The sequence below is a fragment of the Choloepus didactylus genome, chromosome 12, assembly GCF_015220235.1.
Source record: "Choloepus didactylus isolate mChoDid1 chromosome 12, mChoDid1.pri, whole genome shotgun sequence".
In the NCBI taxonomy this organism is placed as follows: Eukaryota; Metazoa; Chordata; class Mammalia; order Pilosa; family Megalonychidae; genus Choloepus; species Choloepus didactylus.
Window position 1 is genome coordinate 58,586,585 of NC_051318.1, and position 14,174 is coordinate 58,600,758.

At 42.2% G+C, this 14,174-nt stretch overlaps 1 protein-coding gene and 1 long non-coding RNA gene across 7 annotated transcripts in view; one reads left to right on the forward strand and one right to left on the reverse strand.

Moving 5' to 3' along the window:
* The window catches only part of LOC119507223, a 248,847-nt gene extending 247,208 nt beyond the window's left edge, over positions 1 to 1,639 (reverse strand). For all 3 annotated transcript variants that reach the window (XR_005211171.1, XR_005211169.1, XR_005211170.1), the window contains exon 1: positions 1,393 to 1,639. This is a non-coding gene — a long non-coding RNA (uncharacterized LOC119507223). The remainder of the gene's footprint in view (positions 1 to 1,392) is intronic.
* A 52-nt stretch (positions 1,640 to 1,691) lies between these two features.
* OBI1 (ORC ubiquitin ligase 1) overlaps positions 1,692 to 14,174 on the forward strand; it is a 47,772-nt gene continuing 35,289 nt past the window's right edge. For 2 of the 4 annotated variants that reach the window (XM_037800458.1, XM_037800459.1), the window contains exon 1: positions 1,692 to 1,808. In XM_037800458.1, the coding sequence (XP_037656386.1) occupies positions 1,737 to 1,808 (72 nt within the window). In that variant the 5' untranslated portion in view covers positions 1,692 to 1,736. Of the gene's footprint in view, positions 1,809 to 1,988; positions 2,025 to 5,384; positions 5,415 to 14,174 lie in introns of those variants that run through there. The other 2 variants (XM_037800460.1, XM_037800461.1) reach the window with 2 other exon arrangements.

Below are 14,174 nucleotides of genomic sequence, written 5' to 3' on the forward strand. Positions count from 1 at the left end.
CAGGGCTTGATGTGAGAACATTCTGTCTTACACTCCACTCAGAGGGTGGAAATGACAGGCCCTAAAATAACATGGTGGGGATAAGCCCAGACAAGGAGATAACAGAGAAGAAATCAGTAATATCGGGAAAAGGCAAAAGAACAGTGGGTACTCATCTTGGAAGCCTGGGATCTACAGCCAGCAACATGAAATATGCGTTAACAAAACATGTGAATTCTAGACCCCATATAAATATGACTTTGCCTTCCAACAGCCAGGAAATAGCCAAACAAGATGACTTTTATACCGGTATTCTGAAAAAAAAGGGGCTATTTAACAGAAAATGAATATTACTCTTTGCCCAGTTCCCCAATTCAAAGCACCAGGTAGTTTCCAATTCCTAGGAAATGCAGTTACTGCACTGTTTGCAAGAATTCTCCCTGTCACCTGTGAGCCAAGTTTGAACTGGACTTGGACTTCAAGTAAACTACTGAATGCTCCAATCTCATTATTGCCTGGTCCTTTTATAAACATGTTAAATACACTGGCATCATTTAATCCTTACAAAAAAAACAAAAGCCATTTTACCAATGAGGAACTTAAAAGGTAGAGAGTTTAAACAACTTCTGAGACCACAGAGCTAGTAAGTTATTGGGGCTGGAATTTCTACCCCAGCAGTGGTGGTCCAGAACCCTTGCTCTTAACCACGAGGCTGCCTATTGTGATTATACTGTCTCTCTTTCCTTAAGATTACTAAAAGTTGTTCCATTGGTTTGGTGTCTAAATCTCCCAACTTACAAGCTGTTTTTGTTAGCATAAATTTATCACATCAGCTCTCCCTCACTTAAAGCAAGTTGCAGTTCGATTCCAAGTCTGATATACTTAAGATTCATTTAGGAAATTTAATTTTTTTTCTTTCATTATTAGGAAATGCTAATTTATTCACTAGTTTCAACAACACAGTGGTACATTTCATATCCAACCATGCACTGAAATGAAGGAGTTAAAACGCATTGTGCAAGAGCTTTCAGATATCGTGGTTGGCTCACAATTTGAGGCTACAGATCTATGGGTAAAAATGAGTCCGTGGCTCCCACCCATGAATCTCCGTTAGGTAGAAACCGTAGAAGGACCAAAAGAGAAAGTGTTATCTTAAGGGAAAGCTGCGATTAAATATATCCAGAATGTCTCAGAAATAGATAAGGAGATTCGCTTTTAAGTGCATTATCTTGCCCTCTTGAAGCATATAGCATCATTTAATAATGAAAGGGAGCCAGCGAAGTGAAAAGTTGTTTTGAAAAATTAAAATGAAAAGATAACGTCTTTTCTCTTTAAGTTATGACTGCTTCGTGTGTTTAAAGACTGTATGGGGCTTAATCATTAGTCGATAAAATCTCCTCCCACCCCACTCACCCGAAAGATTCGGAGATTTAAAACCGATTTTCCGTGTCTTCCTTTCTTCTTCCACTAAGTGTGCTTTCCTTTAAACTTTCAAGACCCTCAGTTCGTGTAGTAAACTACTTTCCTTCCCCTTCTCAGGAATCTTGCAACTTCCGAACCGAGGAAAGTTTGAAACATTGAAAGGAAGGAAGGTAAAACCCGCCGCTTCCACGCATTTCGAAAGCGCGTTTTCGTTTCCTCGCGGAAGGCGGGCTGTGCCCCTACCGGGCCGCCGTAGCCGGCCTCGCGTGGCCCCAGTCGCAGCGAGAAGCCGAGGTCGGCGGGACTTCCGTGTTGGCGGGATTCTGAACGCTGCCATGGCTCAGACCGTGCAGAACGTTACATTGTCGCTCACTCTGCCCATCACGTGCCACATTTGCTTGGGGAAGGTAATGCGTGATTCTGGGCACAGTTGCGAAACGGGGTCTGGTAGGAAGTCGCCCATCAAAGCCAACAGCAGTCTCGGTGAGGGGCGGGGAAGGGGCGTGAGGCGCCGAGATGAGAGAAGACGGTAACCCGTGTTCTCTGGGACTGGAGGTCACGTTCTTGGGATCAGGAGGAGTGCGCGGTGATTATTGGGTTCACCTGAACGCGTTTAGGATGAGGTGACAGCGACCCGGGGGTCTGCAGGGAAGGCTCGACGGCTGCTCTGCCGCGGCCGGCGGCCTCACGCGGGCCGGCGCCGGCATCGATGGAGGCGCAGTCAAAAACGAATCGTAACAATTTTTTTTTTTGTCCATGTGCGATCTAGTGTGGTGTATAGGGAAGCCCACTAAAGCACATTTTCAGGGAGCCTTCACTGTCATGTTCCTTCGCCCCCTATACAACCAGAGCGTTTATGTTGTAGGGCCTATGGTGCTATTTCCAACGTCCTTTTTAACTGGGCCTTGAGGATAGCATTTACTCTGGGTTTGGGCACTAAATGTGAAAAGTAAATAGTACGTACACCCAAATGGTGTTTAGAAAAAGATACGGGCTTTAATTCCAAGTACGGGTCAGTCTGGAGATAGAATACCAGCTTTGTGGTGCAAGAGGTGCCTAATGTGTTTGTGAAATAAGGTGGAGAAAGTAGTTTTGAATTAGAAAGGGAGTTTTGAATGTTCTATTGCATTGGCCTCCTTTTATTTCCCTTTGTGCCTCCATTCGGTTCCTTAAAGATCAATTCTTTACCGCGTAATCAAGAGAAGATACTGTGCACCCGCAGGTTTTTTTCACCCTGATTTATTTTTACGTTTGTGGTGTGTGTGTGTGTGTGTGTGTGTGTGTGTGTGTGTGTGTGCGCGCGTGTGTGCGCGCGCCTGCCTGCGTGTTTACTCCCAAGTGCAGACTGTGAAACTACGGCTGGAGGCTTAGAATTGAGAAATAGAGCTTCGTAGAGCATTTAATTCCGGCCAATAGGAGCATCTATCTTACTTGTTGGGGTTTGTGTGCATTTACTGAATTCAAGAACTAGTAGGAAGCCAGGCTTGGGAGCAACAGATAACTCTGATACCAGTCAGAATGAAATGCCAGCGAAATAACAAAGGTGTGGTGAGAGCGTATGGGGGATAGCTTGTTCAATTCTGACTATAGAGAGATCAAGGAAGGCCTCAATGGAGGGTGTTATTTCAGCTGGCACTTGGCTATGACTGTTTACATACACGCTGGTGGCCAGGGAAGGGTAGGTAAGGGAGGTGATCTTTTTATTTGCTACAGTTCGCTAACTTAGTCTCCTGACATGAAGTTCCCAGAAGTATTTGTTAGTTCTGAGTGAATTTCTTCTACCACTAGCCTTAAAGGCTGGAAAAAATATCCTTGGGAAATAATTTTCTCTTGCTCTTAGTAGTACACGTTATACCTAGTTTTCATTGGTTACTAGGGTATCTTTTGCAGTTGTGTTGAAAATGTGTTCTGCCTGCTTTATTTCCCAAAACCTATGCTTGTTTTACTTAACAGAAATGATACTTAATAGAACATAGTGATTTACAGATTATAGAATGCTTTTGTATGTATTAAATTATTTCATTTACTACTCATCCCAATCCTGTGAGACAGGTAGTCAATTTTAAATAAGGATACCAAGGCTTAGAGTCTATGTTGGTTGAACTTCTATAGTTATCATTTGTGCCTTAGTAGATTACTTTCTGAAACCCTCACTCAAACTCATTCATGAGAGCAGAGACTGTGTGCCAGACCTTAAATCTTAAAAAGAGATACAGATTCCCGGGCAAGGGGGTAAGGGTAGCGCAGAATGGAAAGGAGAGCATGTGGTTGATGCACTGCCTTGAATATAAATGTACTTAAAATCAGAGAGTTTAGACATTTTGTATTTACTACCTCTGTCTCTACCTCTGTCTTAAAAGTAGATTGTCGCTACCCAATAATGTTTAGCAACCTTGTCAGTATTGTAAGAGCACTATGCAGCCTGATTAAGTTACGTACCCATCCTCTAGGAAGATTTATGTATAACATTTTCTTGCCTATTCTTCTGTAATTTTTGCCCATGCCTTGGACTAGTGGATCAGTAAGCAGACATGCAGGCATGATCTAGCCCAAGATAGTAGTTAAATAACATTTTGACACTACCACCAGAATGCTATAGAATAGTTTATCATTAGATAATTCCAGGAGGTTATCTCTTTAATTAGAAATCAAAACTGTTTCCTAAAGAAGAGAGGACAATTGTATCCCCGTAAATGGAGGAATTCGTAGGGCCACAGGCACATGCCCAAGACAAGAGAAAGGATCCGGAAGGCCTCTAGGCTGTGCCCCAGAGCTATTCTCCAAACTCATTGTATCGGTAAACCCTGGAAGAGAGCACAGGCACAGCTCAATCTGCAAAGACTGGGAATGGTGTTTTCTTTTTCTCCTTTTTTTTTTTTTTTTTTTTTTGTTTAGCTCCTGGCATTTAAGAAATGCTCTGTCATAACACTAGCTGGATACAAGTTTAAGGAACAGATGCCTCAAGATCTGAATTCCGGCGATGATAGAGTAAAATATCAAAACGCCCAGAGTTCTGTAAAGAATATAAAACATGCAAAGAAATAGGAAGTGATGGTCTAGGCAAAAGAAAGATTAAAGCATTAGAAACCATCAATAAGGAGGATCAGACCTGAGACATTCCAGACAAAGACTTTTTAAAAATGGTCTAACTATGCTCAAAGAGCTAAAGGAAAACATGAACAAAGAACTAAAGGAAACTATGAAAATGAGAGATGTATACAAAGAGAATATTGGTATTGGGATGGAAATTTTGAAGTGCAACCAAAAAGAGTTGAAGACCACAGTAACGGAAATTAAAAATTGAGGGAATCAGCAGCAGATTGGAGTTGGCAGATGAAAAAATCAGAGAACTTGAAGATAAGACAATTGAAATCATCCATCCTGAGGGACAGAAAGAGGAAAGAATGAAGAAAAGTGAACAGAGGTGGAGGAACTTGTGGAACACTGTCAAGTGTACCAATACATGCATTGTGGGAGTCCCAGAAGAAGAAAGAGAACAAGGCAAAGAGAGAATATTCAAAGAAATAATGGCTGAAAACTTCCCAAATGTAGTGAAAGACATGAGTATACACATCCCAGATTCTCAATGAATTCTGAACAGAATAAACCCAAATAGACTCGCACCATGCCATGTTATAAACTGTTGAACAACAAAGATGAAGATAGCATTCTGAAAGCTGCAAGAAAGAAGCAGCATGTCACGTACAAGGGAGCCTCAATAAGGTTAAGTGCCATTTTGTCTTCAGAAACTTTGGCGGCAAGAAGGCAGTGAGAAAACATATTTAAAGTGCTGAAAGCAAAAAAATTGCCAGTCAGTATTTCTGTATTTAACAAAACTGTCTTTCAAAAATGAGGGAGGAATTAAAATATTCCCATATAAAAGCTGAGGGACTTTGTCACCACTAGACGGCCCTGTAAGACATGCTAAAGGGAGTTCTGCAGGATGAAAGGAGAGGACACTATACAGTTGACTGAGGCTGAATGAGGAAATACTGGTAAAGATAGTGACATGGGTAAATATAAATCCAGTACTATTGTATTTTTTTATTTGTAACTCCACCTTTTACTTTCTGTAGGATCTAAAAGGCAAATGCATAAAATAAATGATAAATCAATGGTTTTGGATTCTTGATGTAAAAATATGTAATTTGTGATAAGAACTACATAAAGGTGGAGGGATGGAGGGGTATAGGAATATAGTTTATGGGTATTATTGAAGTTGTTAAGTTAGTATCAAAGCAGACAAGATTGCTATAGATTTAGGGTGTTAAATTTAAGCCCCAAGAAAATGTCAGAGAATAGGTAAACTCATAGGGACAGAAAGTAGAGTATAGGGTACCAGGGTTGGGGACGCAATGAGGAGTTAATGCCCAGTGAGTGTGGAGTTTCTGTTGGGGTGAAGGGAAGTGATAGTAATGGATGGTGGTGATGGTACTGCAACATTATGAATGTGATTAATCCCACTGAATGGTATATATGGAGGGGCTGGGATGGGGATATTTATGTTGTATGTTTCCACAATTAAACAAAAAGAGAAAAACTAAAGAGATAATGACAGTTAATGTAGTACATGATCCCGGATGAGATCTCAGAAATGGAGGAGAAAAGGCTCAAAAGGATATTGTTGGGACATAAGAAAAATTGGAATACAAAATGTATGCTTTAGATCAACGTTAAATTTCTTGAACTTGATAACTGCATTGAAGGTGATTACATAAATGAATATCCTTGTTTGTAGGAAGTATACATGGAAGTATTATGTTTTCAAGGAGTATTATGTGCAGCCTGCTCTCAAATGTTCAGAAAATCGATAGATTGATAGAGGATAGAATGATACAGCAAAGGTGGAGTTAGCAAAATGTTAAAATTGGTGGATCTGGGGGAGGGGGTTGTTGGAGTTCTCTTTATGGGGTGTGTGTTTTTGCAACTGTCCTGTAGGTTTGAAATTATTTCAAATAAAAAGTAAAAACAAAACCAGCAAGGGTTATCCAGGAATTCTATTTTGTATAGTTTCTAGATTTCCGTGATGAAGTGGAGGGAACCCTGGTACTAAGTTATTTCTGCATTGCACCTAAATTCTTTTTCGTAGTTTTTCTGGTCCTTCACTAGGAAACAAAGTTTTCACATAGGTACAAGAAAGATTATTATTCTTTCAAGAAATGTTGGCTGTTGGCTCTAGCAAGGGTGCCAGAAAGGCAAAGCAGTTGATTTTGAGTGTAATTGCCAGGACAGTTGGTAAAATTGATCTATAGCCTCTTCCCTCCCATGGCCTCGTTCAAGTCCCCTTTTCTGCAGCCCCTGCCCATTGTAGCTTTTTGCTTCTTTCAGGCATGTGCCCTCTATTGCTTGCTTATTCCCAGAATATTCTTTACTAACCCTGCTCTGAGGAAGAAAGAACTATTACTTAGTTTAAAGTTGAACTTGATTTGCAGTTGAATCACACTGAATAGAGATACTGGCTCTGCCACTTATAACCTAAAGATAATTCTGACGACGCCTTGAACAGAAACGATGAATGTGTTGCACATTGGAAGGAAGGTGATCCTTGCTTTAAAGTGGCAGAGAATTTGGCAAAATTGAATTCTGGTGTTGGATGGAAGGCAGAATTTGAAAGCAACGACCTGGAATATTTAGCTGATGAGATCTCCAAGCAAAATATAGAAGAAGTAGCCTGGTTTTTACTTGCAACTTATAGTATAATGCAAGAGGACAGAGATAAGCTGAGAAATGAACTCTTGGTTTCAAAGAAACCAGAAATTGATGGCCTGAAAAACTCTGGGCTTCCAGGGGATGAAACCCCAGAAGCTACAGCCCAACATGAGGATTTAACAAAATGTGGAACCCAGCTGCCATTTCAATACAAGCCAAGATTGGAAAAGGAGTTAAGCAGAAAGGATTTCTGGAAAGTCCTATTGTCTAATGGCTTTGACCCCTGCGTGCTTCATGCAAAGCCAGCAGAATTTTTGCAAGCTCTTTACAGACAGAACCACTGCCGGTCAGGACTTGAGGAGACAGACAAGGAACAAATTGAAGGAAAAATTTCTTCAAAGACAGAGCCGTGGAGGTTGAGGTCTGGAGTGTGGAGGCCTTGGGCTGGGAGAGTGGAGTGGCCCACATGCATGGAAAGGGTGAGTTTGCCCCGAAGGTCGAGGATGGGCCTTCTGCTCGATGCTCCAGAAGAGTTTTGCCACCCCGGGCCCCAAAGAGGGTGGAGCACATTCCCAGGGAATTGGGGAGAGCCTGGCTGCCACCCCACTGTTCTGAAGGGGTTGAGCGTGTGCCCCAAAGATGGAAGGGAATCCGGGTGCTGCCCCGATGTTTGAGGAGGGTGGGGCCAAGAAAGTGGTCTCCCCAGTGTGTGGATATGTTGGGGCACTCACCCAAGCGTTTGGAGAGAAAAGGGCTGCCGAAAAGGCCCTTAGGAAGGGTTAGACTCCCACTCTCTCAAGCCCCAAGGATGCGATGTCTGTTCTGTCAATGATTCTCAGACTTTGAAATCTAATGGAGTTTGTCCTCTGGGTTTTAGGAACTGTTTTGGTCCTGTTAACCCTGTTTTTCTTACTGTTTCGGCTTATGGCGGTGGGAATGTTTATCCTATGAATGTCCCTCCTTTGTGTATTGGAAGCACATAACTTGTTCTAAGTTCACAGAGCCAAAGCTAAAGGAGAATTATGCCTTAGGACCGACCACACCTATAATTGATTTTGATGGGATCTTGTACTTAACTATTGTTACTGAAATGATTGAAGTTTCTGTGATATTGTTGTGGGATGAATGTATTTTGTATATGGAAAGATAATGTCATTTTGGGGTCCAGGGAGTGGAATGTGCCAATTCAATGTATTAAATCCCCTAAAACACCATATCTTTGATGCAATCTTGTGTGGGCAGACATATTAGTGTTGATTAGATTTTGGAATCCTTTGGGTGTTTCCGTGGAGATGTGATTCAGTCAACTGTGGATAAGACCTTTGTCTGGATAATTTCCATGGAGGTGTTGCCCCACCCATTCAAGGTGGGTCTGAATTAAATTACTGGAGCACTATATAAGCTCAGACAGAAGGAACTCAGTGCAGCTGAGAGTGACATTTTGAGGAGGAGCTACAGCCAAAAGGGACACTTTGAAGAATGCACTGTAACTGAGAGGAGCTTCAGCTTACAGAGACATTTTGGAGATGGCCTTTGAAAGCAGACTTTTGCTCCAGAGAAGCTAAGAGAGGACAGATGCCCCAAGAGCAACTAAAAGGGACATTTTTGAGGAGCTGAAGCCTAGAGAGGAACATCCTGGGAGAAAGCCATCTTGAAACCAGAACTCTGGAGCAGACGCCAGCCACATGGCTTCCCAGCTAACAGAGGTTTTCCGGACACCATTGGCCATCCTCCAGTGAAGGTACTGGATTGCTGATGTGTTACCTTGGACACTTCATGGCCTTAAGATTGCAGCTGTGTAACCAAATAAACCCCCTTTTATAAAAGTCTATCCATCTGTGGTGTTTTGTATTCCGGCAGCATTAGCAAACTAGGACAGGTATATATACTAATAACTTAGGCAAATTATGACTTTCTCTCTGTTTTGAGAAGATTTTATTAAAGAAAACAATATGTATGTTTTAGTGTTGTATTATATCAGGATCTGGGTAGAGGAGGATAGGTGGAGAAGGATCGAGGGAGGGCTAGCTTTGTATTTTGCTCCTGCAGGTTGCAGTAAAATAAATAAGTTATTTGTTTTGGGAAGAATAGTTCTTTCTCTTTAATGGGTTTCTATTCTCCTAAACTGTATATAGACCATTATCTGAAAATCATCATCCAATAAATACTTGTACTAAAGAAATGAATTAGTCAACAGTTTCAAAAATCTAACACAAAGACAGTGATGATACAGGTATTGAACACTGAAAATGATTCTCCAGTGGATGATACTGTCAGTGGCTCTTAGCAGACAGAGCCAAGCAGTCTGCTTGTGGTTGTTCTCCTGTACCATTTTGGCAGTTTAAATGGAGAGGTTAAACTTGCTTTTTCACAGTTTGGCAGTGGCCATTGATCTTTTGCTTCTTGAGATGCTTTTGTGAACATTATCCCAGCCTTTCATTTTAGCACATCAGAATTAACATTTATTAATCTTACAGTGGGCCAGGCATTGTGCTTCTGCTGTAGGTGACTACAAAGATGAACAGGACATTGCTCTGCTCCCAAGGATCCTGAAATCTAATAGGGAACACAGGATGTAAACAATTTTCTAAGTACAGCACAATGCAAAAAGAAGTAAGCATTAAATAAATGTCAAGGCATAACTTATGAGACTCAGAAAAGGACACTGTTTCTAAAAAGGAGTAGTGAAGTCCTTGCAGAGGAGGTTGTATTTCATTTACACCTTAAAAAATGGGAAGCATTGGATTTTGTTTGTATGGAGAATGTTCTAGTTTGCTAATACTGCCGGAATGCAAAACACCAGAGATGGATTGGCATTTATAAAAGGGGTTTTATTTGGTTACACGGTTACAGTGTTAAGGCCATAAAGTGTCCAAGGTAACACATCAGCAATTGGGTACCTTCACTGGAGGATGGCCAATGGTGTCCAGAAAACCTCTGTTAGCTGGGAAGGCACGTGGCTGGCATTTGCTCCAAAGTTCTGGTTTCAAAATGGCTTTCTCCCAGGACGTTCCTCTCTAAGCTGCAGTTCCTCCAAAATGTCACTCGTAGTTGCACTTGGGATATTTGTCCTCTCTCAGCTTCTCCGGAGCAAGAGTCTGCTTTCAACGGCCATCTTCAGACTGTCTCTCATCTGCAGCTCCTGTGCTTTCTTTAAAGTGTCCCTCTTAGCTGTAGCAAGCTCCCTCCTTCTTTCTGAGCTTATAGACTGCTCCAGTAATCAAGACCCACCCTGAATGGGTGGGGCCACGTCTCCATGGAAATTATCTCATCAGTGTTATCACCTACAGTTGGGTGGGTCACATCTCCATGGAAATACTGAAACAATTACAATCTAATTAACACTGATAGGTCTGCCCACACAATATTACATCAAAGATAATGGCGTTTGGGGGACATTATACATTCAAGCTGGCACATTCCACCCCCTGGACCCCAAAATGACATTATCTTTCCACATACAAAATACATTCGTCCCACAACAATATCACAGAAACTTAAATCGTTTCAGTAATAATAGTTAAGTACAAGATTTCATCAAAATCAATTATAGGTGTGTTCGGTCCTAAGACATAATTCTCCTTTAGCTTTGGCTCTGTGAACGTAGAACAAGTTATGTGCTTCCAATATACAAAGGAGGGACTTTCATAGGATAAACATTCCCATAGCTGTAAGGAGAAACAGTAAGGAAAATGATGTTCACAGAACCAAAACAGTTCCTAAAACCCAGAGGACAAACTCCATTAGATTTCAAAGTCTGAGAGTCATTAACAGAATGATCTTGCATCCTTGGGGCTTGAGAGAGTGGGAGTCTAACCCTTCCCAAGGGCCTTTGTGTCAGCCCTTTCCTCTCCAAATGCTGGGGTGAGTGCCCCAACATATCCACACATTGGGGAGACCACCTTCTCGGCCCCACCCTCCTCAAACATCGGGGCAGCACCCAGATTCCCTTCCATCTTTGGGGCACACGCTCAACCCCTTCAGAACAGTGGGGTGGCAGCCAGGCTCTCCCCAATTCCCTGGGAATGTGCTCCACCCTCTTTGGGGCCCGGGGTGGCAAAACTCTTCTGGAGCATCGAGCAGAAGGCCCATCCTCGACCTCCGGGGCAAACTCACCCTTTCCATGCATGTGGGCCACTCCACTCTCCCAGCCCAAGGCCTCTACACTCCAGACCTCAACCTCCACGGCTCTGTATTTGAAGAAATTTTTCCTTCAATTTGTTCCTTGTCTGTCTCCTCAAGTCCTGACTGGCAGTGGTTCTGTCTGTAAAGAGCTTGCAAAAATTCTGCTGGCTTTGCATGAAGCACGCAGGGGTCAAAGCCATTAGACAATAGGACTTTCCAGAAATCCTTTCTGCTTAACTCCTTTTCCAATCTTGGCTTGTACTGAAATGGCAGCTGGGTTCCATGTTTGGTTACATCCTCAGGTCGAGCTGTAGCTTCTGGGATTCCACTCCCTGGAAGCTCGTAATTTTCTAAGCCATCAGCTGGTTTCTTTGAACCCAAAAGTTCAGTTCTAAGTGTATCTCTCTCCTCTCGCATTTTGCTATAAGCTGCAAGGAAAAGCCAGGGTACATCTCCACAGGTAGTCTGGAGATCTCCTCAGCTAAGTATTCCAGGTTGTCGCTTTCAGATTCTTCCATCTGACACCAGGACTCAATTTTGCCAAATTCTCTGCCACTTTAAAACAAGGATCACCTCTCTTCCAGTTTGCAACAACACATTCATCGTTTCTGTTCAAGGCCTTGTCAGAAGTATCTTTTGAGTCCATATTTCCACAAACAGTCTCTTCAAAGCAGTTTAGGCCTTTTCTATCAAGCTCCTCACAATTCTTCCATAATCTTCCCCTTATCCATTTAAAAAGCCACTCCAACATGTTTGGTGTTTGCAAACTCAGCAGCAAAAGCACCCCACTTCTCTGGTACCAAAATCTGCTCTAGTTTGCTAATGCTGCCAGAATGCAAAATAAGAGATGGATTGGCTTTTATAAAGGGGGTTTATTTGATTACAGAGTTACAGTCGTAAGGCCATAAAGTGTCCAAGGTAACACATCAGCAATTGGGTACCTTCACTGGAGGATGGCCAATGGTGTCCAGAAAACCTCTGTTAGCTGGGAAGGCACGTGGCTGGCATTTGCTCCAAAGTTCTGGTTTCAAAATGGCTTTCTCCCAGGACGTCCCTCTCTAAGCTGCAGTTCCTCCAAAATGTCACTCGTAGTTGCACTTGGGATATTTGTTCTCTCTCAGCTTCTCCGGAGCAAGAGTCTGCTTTCAACGGCCGTCTTCAGACTGTCTCTCATCTGCAGCTCCTGTGCTTTCTTCAAAGTGTCCCTCTTAGCTGTAGCAAGCTCCCTCCTTCTTTCTGAGCTTATAGACTGCTCCAGTAATCAAGACCCACCCTCAGTGGGTGGGGCCACACCTCCATGGAAATTATCTCATCGATGTTATCACCTACAGTTGGGTGGGTCACATATCCATGGAAATACTCAAACAATTACAATCTAATTAACACTGATAGGTCTGCCCACACAATATTACATCAAAGGTAATGGCATTTGGGGGACATAATGCATTCAAGCTGGCACAGAGAGGGTGGCGAGGCCAGGAGGATATATCAAGCTAAGAGATGAGAACATGATAAACGGGGAACCCCCGCTCCCTGGTGATCATCAAGTAGATCTGTGTGGCTGAAGTACAGGTTGTGTCAACTATTAAAATAGCAGATCAAGGGAAAATGGCTGATTAATAACAGATTATGTTGTTCTTTGAATGCTACACTTAAAACTATGAGCAGGGAGAAAAACATTGCTGTTTTGTAGGAGAGCAGTGAAAGCTGCTGATGGATATTTAGGAACGTAGCTCTAGCATCAGTATGAAAGGTGGATAGGAGAAGTGAATGTTTGGAAACAAGGCAACTTGGGAGAAGTCATTGCAATACATCAGGAGTAAAAGAATGAGAACTTAAACTCATTAGTGAGGTGAGGATAGAAATGCAGAGAAAGATAATAGGTGAGGAAACATTTGAAGGTAGAATTGCCATATTTCTGCTATTTTGAGATGCAGACTTTTTTCTTATTTATAAACATCTCTGAAATCTGGTTGCAGCCTACAAGTGATGGCATCTTACAATTGTAATTAGAAGTGCTTTTCATTTGTTTTTCTTAGTGGTATATAAAATATTGGCTCATTAAAATCTATGGCTTCTTAGACTTGATATGCAATATCTGGATTAGGTGACAGATTGGATGGTGAGAATATAAAAAGGGTGAGTCAGAGACAGCTCTGAGTGTTCTAGCCCAAGTGGTGAGGTGCTGGTGCCATTTACTTAGACTGGAGGGAGTGTAGGAGTTGGAGCAGATACGTGGAGGAGGCTGAGTTTTGGTTTGGGACATGTTATGTATGGCTGCAGCTGCAGAATCTCCATATAGAGATGATTTTTTGATAATGCTGCTGCTGCTATTGTTGTTTTGAGGGATTGCTATGTGGAAGCCTCTATGCCAACATCCATTATCTTAATTAATCCCCGCACCTGAATGGAAAGGGTACTAGGTCAAGCCACCATTCAGAGAAAGCTGACAGCCAGGATAACTAAATGGCTTACCCAAGGTCCAATAGCTCAGTAAGTGGCAGAGCTGGAATTGATCCCAGGTTTGTCTGTCAAAACCTAATCTGTGTCACTTACTGCACTTACTGAGGTCCAGTTGCAGAGGGAGATTTAGGAGTCATCAGCATAGAACCAAACTTAATGTCTTGTGACACCTAGATTAAGAAAGAAGAGCAGGACACAACATTTGAGAAAGCAGTTGTGCCACCTCCAATATCTTGGCTGTAAGCATGTCACTCTCTGATCATATTTCCTTCTTCCTTATTCTCCAGCATTACCTCAGCCTCATCGAGACCCATCCATTGATTCAATTTTCCACCACCATTGTTGTTACATATGTCCACATTTCCCTTATTACGGGAATTTATTATTCCCATTTATTATCATCAGACTCTTGTCTTTCTCTTCCTCTGGCAAAACCCCAACTCTGGGTAAACCCAGCTATTCATCTTCCTTCCTGAACCTAAGCAGTTAAATACTGCTAAGAAAAATACACACCTGTGTTAATTAGCCTTACTTTA